Here is a 9,526-nt window from a genome sequence, read left to right on the forward strand (position 1 = left end):
GGATAGGATGTGCATATAACTGTTTTGTGAAATTAAGCGAAATTTTAAAATGTTATAACTTTCTTATTTTACATCCGATTTTGATAAAATTTTTAGTGTTATGCTTGTTGGATTTTCTGTTTTTATTGAATTCAATTTTTTTGTTGGGGTGGACTTGTCCTTTAAAACAAAGATGATGACTGAACATGTCAGCTGAGCGCAACTGCTTTTCTTTTCATTTTTTACTATTTTTAGTCATATTTAACTAGAATACATGAGGGATGGTGTCATCGTCTGGCTCATTCCGACCATACGGAAAATATATAAAATAATGCTAAACTTTCAAAATTATAATGAACGAACTTTTTCATATTTCAATTAAATTGTTTTTGTTAATGCCTGTTAGATTTTACTCTTTTTCCCAACTTGATTTTGGGCCACACATTTTTTTCACTTCTCAAGAGTCAACCTTAAGAGAAAGAGAGAGAGAGGGGGGGGGGACAGGGAGAGAGATGGAGAGTGGGGGCACCTGCTTCTTTAAAAAATAGCTAAATTAAAAGTTAAACACACTCCCCTTTTTATCTAATTCTCAGGTCGGACGTCGTCTTACAAAGAAGTATACCCCTCTTTTTTATATCAATCCTAAGTTGTCGACAGTAATGACGGCACGGTCACAACGAAACAGTCGCTTTGATTGGCTGTTACCCTTTAGTGATGGGCGGGACTTCGTCCTCTTCTCAACCAATTAGAATTAACAAACATGACGAAGTACTCTTCCACGTATCTTCTTTGTAATCATAAAATGCAATCACTGTCTCTTAACAAATCAGACAGCCATTCTAATTTCAGAAAAAAAGGCCAGAGAAGTACCACATCGTGAAGAAAAGAAGATATAGACTTAAAGGTAAGGAAATTACATTTCTCCAAGTCTCATCAATTCTTCATCACATCTATTACTTCGGCTAATTGCATTGATGTTTCTGCAAAGGGTGCGCAGAGATAATCTGAGCTTTTTTCAAAGTCAACATTTCTGCTATAATTTTCAAGTAGTGAAAAAACCCAAACAAGAGTGTGTATATTGGTAAAGAGAGTGGGGTATGTCTTCACCCCTTGACTAAGGCTGATGGTGCCATACTTAAGAAATTTTAGAAATACACCCATTTCTATTTCATTCCCCCTCTCATCTTTCGAAATATAGACCCACCATTATCATTGACTCGAAAATTTATGCGAGTCGTGCATGTCTCAACCATCTTGAGTTGAGTATTCCTCTAGTATTGAACGATCTTTTTGAATCTTTAATTAATGCGATACGTAAACAAATTCCTCTAACTCCAACAGGAGCATCAAATCCCTAGCTGTAACATCGGAATCCAGGACATTCTAATTCAAGATGACCAATCTATTACTCTGGATGATTTCTGTTACCACTATTGCTACTGCTTCTGGTCTCACCATTGACGTAGACGGTCCGATCAGTGGTATGTAGTCTTCTGAATATCTTAAAACGGGTTGATAATATCTAATGATATTCACATTTTTATATTAATTGATTTGGGCTGCAACGACTCTGAATTATGCATGATTCCAACCAGGAGCTGATCCAAGATTTTTCCAGGGGGGGGGGCAATTTTCTACACTAAAAAATTAACAAACCCCCCATAAAAAAGGTGATTTAGGTCAGGAATAAAATGAAAGCTACAAAAAAGCTATTTACTACAAAATGGAGGTAATTTTCTTCCAAGAAAAATTTGACCATAAAAAATAAATAAATGAATAAATAAAGTATTCACTACAAAATGGAAGTCATTTCGTTCCACGAAAATATGACAAGCAAAAGTTCCAAATTCCAAATATAGGTAGCCCGAAAATAAAGCGTATTAAAAATTGAATGATTAATATGAAAGTTATATTGTCTTTTAAAAGCTTCATTTACAAGGTTTTATATCAATGAAGTGGAAAAAAAAATATTATATGCACGTTATGCTATTCCAATCATGTATATTTGATAGCCGCTCATTTCACATTATTTCATATTTCTTTTGTATTTCATTTAAGTCTTTTACGGATAAAAAACAATATAAGACAGCAACATCAAATGCATAACAAATTCCAAGTTAGATAGAAATGAAAAGAATGCCTGCTAAAAGTCACGTATTAATCTCCATACTTGCGCCAACACAAACTTTAAATTCAAGAAAACCTTTCGTGTACTATTTATTTCACTATTTATTTCTATCTCTGTCTATATTTTAATTATTCACTTCGGCAAATAACCAATACATTGATATAGTCCTCCGATAAATACACGTATGCGTATATATCGAACTCAATATACATGAAGTATAATAGGATATTGAATATTTACCTACCTTTTCCACTGGTGGACTTAAGTGGTAAAAAGAGTTAACTGGATAACTGTAGGCAATAATAACCTCAATGCTTGATGCTTATAAAAAAATGAACTACAATAATGACATAACGGGTATGTTTAAAATGTAACTTAAACTTTAACTTAATTTGAAGAAGCTAAAAGCAATTCAGAAACATAATCATTAAGGTATTTGGAATGAATTATGGACAGGGATGTATTAGTTTTCATTCATATTTACTCAGAATTATGATGCCTTTTCTCGGCACCCTAATAATGGTACAGAGATGAACCATGCAGTAAAGATGCAAATTTGAACATTTCGTAACGTCTATTATGCTCCTTAAAAGGTGAAAATGTTGCACTTCTGAGGATGCAATCGAGCATTTATTGGTACAAATAATAGTAATAGTGTGAATGGGTGCACCTTTTCCCAATAGGGTGCAAAATTACACCCCAAAGGAGCTAACAATGATTCATGAGCAAACTTGACCTTTATTTCTTAGTGTGAATATTGCCACGATCAGGCGCGGATCCAGGATTTTCCAAGGGGGGGGGGCACATTTTTCCGAGGAAAAATATGACAAGCAAAAACAAAACAAAACAAAAAAAGGTCTTCATTATCAAGGGGGGGGGGGACACTTCTGTTTTAACGGTATTTTTACATTACACATTTTAATTTTGCTTCTCAAGGGGGGGGGGGGAGAGGGCAAAGGCCGGCTGTGCCCCCCGTCCTGGATCCGCCCCAGTGGCCACTGTGATGAAGTTCATTTGGGGCAATATAGTTAAAGGGGAAGCTAATCCTGACGAGGTTTATTGTAAAAAAATAGCAGAAAAAATATTGGTGAAGATTTGACGAAAATCAATCAAATATTAATATAATAATAATAATAATACCAACATGCTTAAATAGCGCATATCACTGCCAAATGCGCTTCATTTGATTATTAACCCCGGCCTTAGCACCGCAGCCTTTTACAGCGCGAAGGCATTTCAAGGAATAAATTCCTGCCAGGTACCCATTTACCTCACCTGGGTCGAGTGCAGTACATTGTGGATAAATTTCTTGCCGAAGCAAATATTAACAAAAAGTTATAATGTTATTTTGGAGGATTTGTGACATCATATGCGAGTAGCTTCCTCTTGTATCGCGAATTAAGGGGGGAAAATCAGTGAAATGTCATTGAAAGTATTGAAAATGGGTTTTATTGTAGGCCTATCTTCATTATGCATCAACCGAAAAATTATTTCATACCCACTCCCGAAAGAAGAACATGTTTAGTCATGAATTATAAATATATATATATTGCTTTGCGATTTTTTTCAAACCTTCACCATTTTGTCTTATTCATTTTTCTCCTTTCCAACACAACATTTATGACCAAGGCTGGATTCCCCTATAAACAAGAAAATTGAGATACATTTACAGTAAATTTGATCTTTTTTTTCATGTCAGGTCCGTGTTCTCTATGTCCAGAAGGAGCTCCCGGTCCCCGTGGACCACCTGGAGACATTGGCCTACCGGGAAGAGACGGTCGTGATGGGAGGGACGCTTCGTGTAATGGCCAACTATCAGGTAGAATAATGGTGACGACGGGAGTCAAAGTGTTGTTAATACCTCAGTCACATTTGCTCTACGGCGAGTCGAAACCGTTTTAACATTTTTTCGTACCAGCTACATAATTATAGATGGTTTGAATAAAAATGAATAAAATGGCTGTTTTCGACTCGCTGCACGGCCTCCTTAGAACAAATGTGACTGAGGTGTCGATGATAATGTCAGGAATAATGATAATGAAAATAAAGATAATTGATTATAATAATGAGAATGATAATATTAATGATAATTATTGATGATAATGTCACCCGATGACACAAACTTGATACACTTTTTATTCCGCTTCATTAGAGCTAGTATACCAGAACCAGGAAGGAAATAGTGCTATTTCAGTAAAAAAAATACTAAGAAATACAATCGTTATGTGCAATATCCTAACTCCATATTTGCTAAGTATTGGAAAAAAATCTTCGATTTACCGTAATCCAAGCAGTCAGGGTGGCGTCACAGTCATGCGACATTGTTATTTTTTCAATTGATAATGGGCAATTTCGAGTGACACGACACAGACCTTTATTGTATACTCTACTTTCTTCGTCGTCTTAACTTTTTCATCAAAGACTTTAACATTCCTAATGTGGGAAGGGGTGCCCCTGTCCCCAAACTGTCGCCCCTGGTAAGTGTCATAATCGAGAGAGCGAGGGAAGTCACTCTTCTATCTTAGTTACTATCTTTTTCTTAATCATACAATCTTTCTTTGTCTTTGTATAATTTCTCCCATACATGTACCATAGAGCTATAGCTCTCAGCATGTACTGTATTTCAGCAAAAGCTTCGATCCAACTAGGGCATGGCGGCTTGTCATTGTTCAAAACCCACCGACACCCGACTAAGGAAATTAAAATTGGTATAGTGTCGAAAATCTGTTTATCTGACCGTCAGTCGAATTGGGATCGCCCTAGGCACTTGGTGCATAAATATAAACAAAATAAACATTCAAATAATTATATACAATATATCAATGTGACAATAATCAAACTTAACAATGCATGTAATACAAAATTGTATATCAAAGGGATGGACCCGTTTCAGATTATTAATAACCAACCTGTTCTTCCCCGGGGTCCCTGCACTAACCCGTCTCTGTGGTCTAGTGGTTAAGGCACCGGTGTTCCAAGCTGGGGGCCCGGGTTCGATTCCCGGTAAATAATTTTTTGTCTCTGCCCGGAATCGAACCCGGGCCCCCAGCTTAGAATGCCGGTGCCTTAACCACTATAGACCGCAGAGACGGGCTAGAGGCTTGGGCGACCCCGATCCGATTGACCATCAGATAAACAGATTTTCGACATCACTGATTAAATTCTCTTTGTCGGGTGTCGATGAGTTTTGAACAATGACAAGTCGCCATGCCTCAGCTGCAAAGCAATTAGTGCTTAGATTCAGTAAATGTATGGAACAATATACAAATGTGAGAAATTGTATGTACAATAGCTTTGCCAACTCTTTTATTCAAATATATGTTTTCAAATGAATGAATCCGAATGAAGAGATCAATGGTATTTTAGGCATAGCTCAAATCAAGGTTCCCCAGAGCTATCTGCCCTTGGAAAAATTAGTGAGGCCGAAAAAAATGCCTCTGTCGGGAATCGAACCAGGGGCTCCATGCAGCTTAGAACGCCGATGCCTTAACCACTAGACCACAGAGACGGGTTAGTGGCTGGGGCGACCCAGATCAGATTGACGACCAATCGGATTGGGGTCGTCCTAGTCACTATAACCCGCCTCTGTGGTCTAGTGGTTAAGGCATCGGCGCTCTACGTGGGGGTCCCGGGTCCGATTCCTGGCAGAGACATTTTTTTCGCCTCATCAATTTTTCCAAGTGTAGACATAGCTCAAAATTTTGACCCTCTGAAATATTGACAGAGAGAAAGATTCCAAACATAAATAACAATAACTGTTTCTAAGCACTTGCTTTGATTCAGCTGAGGCATGGCGGCTTGTCATCATTTAAAACTTATCTACGCCCGACAAAGGAAATTTAATTAATGGGGTCGAAAATATGTGTGTGTGTGTATTTGAGTTTTGTCAGACGTATATCAATCAGATATGATTATTTACGTCTGGGACCGACCTTTAGCGTCACCATCCGAAAGACGCGACCAGGACTCGAACCTCTGCATCAATTTGTAACTTCCCACAGCTTGGATTACAGGCGCACGCCACAACGCCCAGTCAATATGTTAATCTGACGGTCAATCGAATCGGGGGGCGCCCTAGCCACTATATCCGCCTCTGTGGTCTAGTGGTTAAGGCACCGCGTTCTATGGCCGGGTCCAGAGGTGTCGATCCTGGGGGGGGGGCGATCACCCCACCAATGAAAATATTGGGGGGGGGGCAAATATATCGTTTTGCCCCCCCCATAATTCCGCATGTGCAAAAAAAATAAAATAAGATAGTAATGTAACACAGAAATCAGCAAGCGAGATTGAGATAAACAACTCATTCTTTATTCAAAATCGTGCTCAAAATGTCCGCTTTTCAGATTGGATCGCGCTCGCATCATTTCTGTAGCAAAAACCCATACTTTTCATGATTAAATAGGTGAATAGAATGTCCCGTTTTCAGTTTAAAACCCTAAAGAACTCCCGCTTCGATTTGCAATAATGTTTTGTTGGATCTTATTTTAATTATCTTGTTTCTTTATTAAAAACGTCCATAAATGTCAATTTTTTCAGATCGAAATATCAAAATTTTCAACTAGCGCTTCGCGCTCGCATCTATTTTTTTTTTCAGATACCCCTCTTAATCAATGGTACCAAAAATGCTTAGAATGTCAGGCTTTCAGGTCTCAGCTCGCTCTCGGCACTCGCATTTTCTGTGTAGTGAGATATGTATTCTCCTCATAAATTACTACAAACATTCCTAAACAGACACCTTTTTCCTGTGCGGTATATTAAAAATTTCAGCTCGCGCTTCGCGATCGCATTAATTTGTTGGTGAGATACATATATATATATATATATATATGACTCATGAATGAGATAGAATGAATGAGATGAATGAGATAGAATGAAATGTGTGTGTTTGAGTTTGTGTGTTTGTCTTGCCTTTGGAAAGTTGATTCATGATTTTGCCCCCCCCCAATCTGAAAAATGGTTCGACGCCCCTGGCCGGGTCCCAGGTTTGATTCCCGGCAGTGACATTTTTCGGCCTCACCAATGTTTCCAAGGGTAGATAGCTCTGGGGAACATTGATTCAAGCTACGCCTACCATTGTTCTCTTCATTCATTTCTTTCACAATATACTTATAATTATACATACACATAATTTATTTATATTCAAAACATTTGTTCCCCGTCTTCAGGAATGCCGAGTCCTGTAGATCAAACGAATGATGGTAGCAGTGAAAACACGAGTGGTAGTAATACAGTAATCAATGTCAATAGTAGTGGAGCTGTGTATATAAGATGGGGTAGAGATGTTTGTGTTGATGGATCAGAACTGGTTTATGCTGGTAAGAAAACATTTTAAAAAATACGTTGTATTAATTACCTTTTATTCAATTTCATTGATTCACGCAGTTCAGTGGACAAAAAGCTGTGCGATGGGGGAGGGGACAGTAACTATATTTTACAACAGAGTTAAAAGCAATATGGCAACAAATATAAGAATATTTTGTAAAAATAATGGAAATTAGAATATACAATAACTACAATCGAATAGCATGTTATATAATCTTCTGCTGAACTGTAGCTAGGGACACTTATTGCTTTTTGCATGTTAAACTTGATATATCTTGTACAAATAAGTACCTTGCCTTAAAATTTAATTCATCTGAAATATTTTTCACCTATGTGTAACTTCTAAACCCCAGACTGAAAGTCATTGTCACCTTTGAAAAAGAAATGTCAAATGGCTCAACTTGCCCCATCTGTGGGGTAAGTTGAGCCACCTTCTAGGGGTAAGTTGAGCCACAAAAAACAATCTACAAAAAGTATATAGAGGTAAAACCATCACGCCAATTTTTTTTATTTAAAGTCTTTTCACTTGCTAATTCTCCATAAATTCTAACATCCTCTAAAAAAGGAGAGAACATTTACATAAATTAACTCCTTTCTGCCCGTTTATCGATGGCTTTTCAAGGTTCAACTTACCTCATGTTGGGTGGATTAAGTCACCCCACTCCGAACGTAATGCGGTAACTTTGCATGCATACATTTCTAATACATCCATCATGTAAAGGACTATGACAAGAATTAAGATCCATAATTGGACTAACAATGTTGTTCGTTTGTCTTTCTTGTGTTTAAAGACGTGTGTGTGTAAAAAGCACCTGTCTATTTCACACCCTTTTTAATTTTTTTTGGCTGAAATTTGTATTTTTCCCTAGCTCTAAAAAGGTACTTTTTGTTAAAAATTTGAAAACAATGTGGTGGGGTAAGGGGTTATGCAATGGGTCATCAATACACTTCACTAACACAATTCCTGACTCATTCATTATTGGCCTGGGGCTGGTGGCTCAACTTGCCCCAATGCTCAACTTACCCGCCTTCCCCTACTTATAAGCATTGTTGTGTATGCAATTTGTAGGAACTGCAGCAGGAGCTCTCTACACACATACAGGAAGTGGTTCTAACTATCTATGTATGCCACCTGACCCTATTTATGATGAACATCAGTCTGGTGGACATCGTGGTCTGCTGTACTCTGCCGAATATCAGACCAGCAATGCCATCGGTCGTCTCCATGGTATCCACGACCACACACCAAAATGTGCAGTCTGTAGGGCGCCCTCAGGACGATCTACCAAATTGATGATCCCTGCGCGGAACGAGTGCCCTTCTGACGAGTGGCGCCTGGAGTATAGTGGTTACCTCATGTCAGATTATTATGGCCACAAACGTACTGAGTTCGTTTGTTTCGATCATGACATGGAAGCAGAGCCTGGTACAGCTGGAAACGAAAATGGGGCTCTCTTCTACATGGTAACAGCTACATGTGTGGCCGGAACTGGGCTTCGTTGTGGACCCTATATTGACGGTCAGGAACTCACTTGCGCTGTGTGTACGATTTAGAAATTGTTAAGATCGTGTGATAATATAGTGCGTACGTTTAATTATATCTGTGTAGTGTAGTTCATCTATTGAAACATGCAGTGGACAAAAGGAATTCCCGAAGGAATATTTTTCAATTCCAAGTAGCTAGTACTTTCGAAGTAGCTAGTACTTAGTTGCACCCACTGTTACTTTTTCCAGTGTGCCATTGACAGATAATTTTCAGAAACCTTGATTTTGGGGGGTTTTAGGTTTTATAGCATGTATACAGCGAGGGAGAATATTGCCCACCCCTACCCCCTACTCCTTCAGTGTTTCAAAAAAGTTATGTAACCATATCATTCAAAAAATGGTTAAAGATTCAGTGACACGACATTTTCTCCTGTGACATTTGCTCCGGCCGGTCTTAATATCTCAGAGGGAGTGAGGATTTTCATAGAGATTTTGGTTCAGAATAGTGTAAAAATAAGGCTTAGGGTTTATGTTTGGCATAACGTGCAGATTTTCTATCGGGAGAATTGTCATGGAACCCTATCTTGAAATGGTGAACTGAAAGTTGACAGT

General features: G+C 38.2%; 1 protein-coding gene across 1 annotated transcript; it reads left to right on the forward strand.

Moving 5' to 3' along the window:
• The first annotated feature begins 829 nt into the window (after positions 1–829).
• Positions 830–9,296, forward strand: LOC121425357. Its single transcript, XM_041621384.1, has 5 exons — positions 830–883; positions 1,321–1,460; positions 3,807–3,926; positions 7,273–7,422; positions 8,499–9,296. Exons 2-5 carry the CDS (start codon positions 1,373–1,375, stop codon positions 8,981–8,983), a joined length of 843 nt encoding a protein of 280 aa, XP_041477318.1. The 5' UTR covers positions 830–883; positions 1,321–1,372; the 3' UTR covers positions 8,984–9,296.
• Positions 9,297–9,526: the final 230 nt, after the last annotated feature.

The sequence above is a fragment of the Lytechinus variegatus genome, chromosome 12 (genome assembly GCF_018143015.1).
Source record: "Lytechinus variegatus isolate NC3 chromosome 12, Lvar_3.0, whole genome shotgun sequence".
NCBI lineage: Eukaryota > Metazoa > Echinodermata > Echinoidea > Temnopleuroida > Toxopneustidae > Lytechinus > Lytechinus variegatus.

Excerpts from the sequence above, each read along its gene's own strand:
- LOC121425357 (XM_041621384.1), top strand. The coding sequence starts at position 1,373 with ATGACCAATCTATTACTCTGGATGATTTCTGTTACCACTATTGCTACT. Across the intron at positions 1,461-3,806 it reads CGTAGACGGTCCGATCAGTG|GTCCGTGTTCTCTATGTCCA; the intron begins GTATGTAGTCTT and ends TTTTCATGTCAG. Across the intron at positions 3,927-7,272 it reads GTGTAATGGCCAACTATCAG|GAATGCCGAGTCCTGTAGAT; the intron begins GTAGAATAATGG and ends CCCCGTCTTCAG.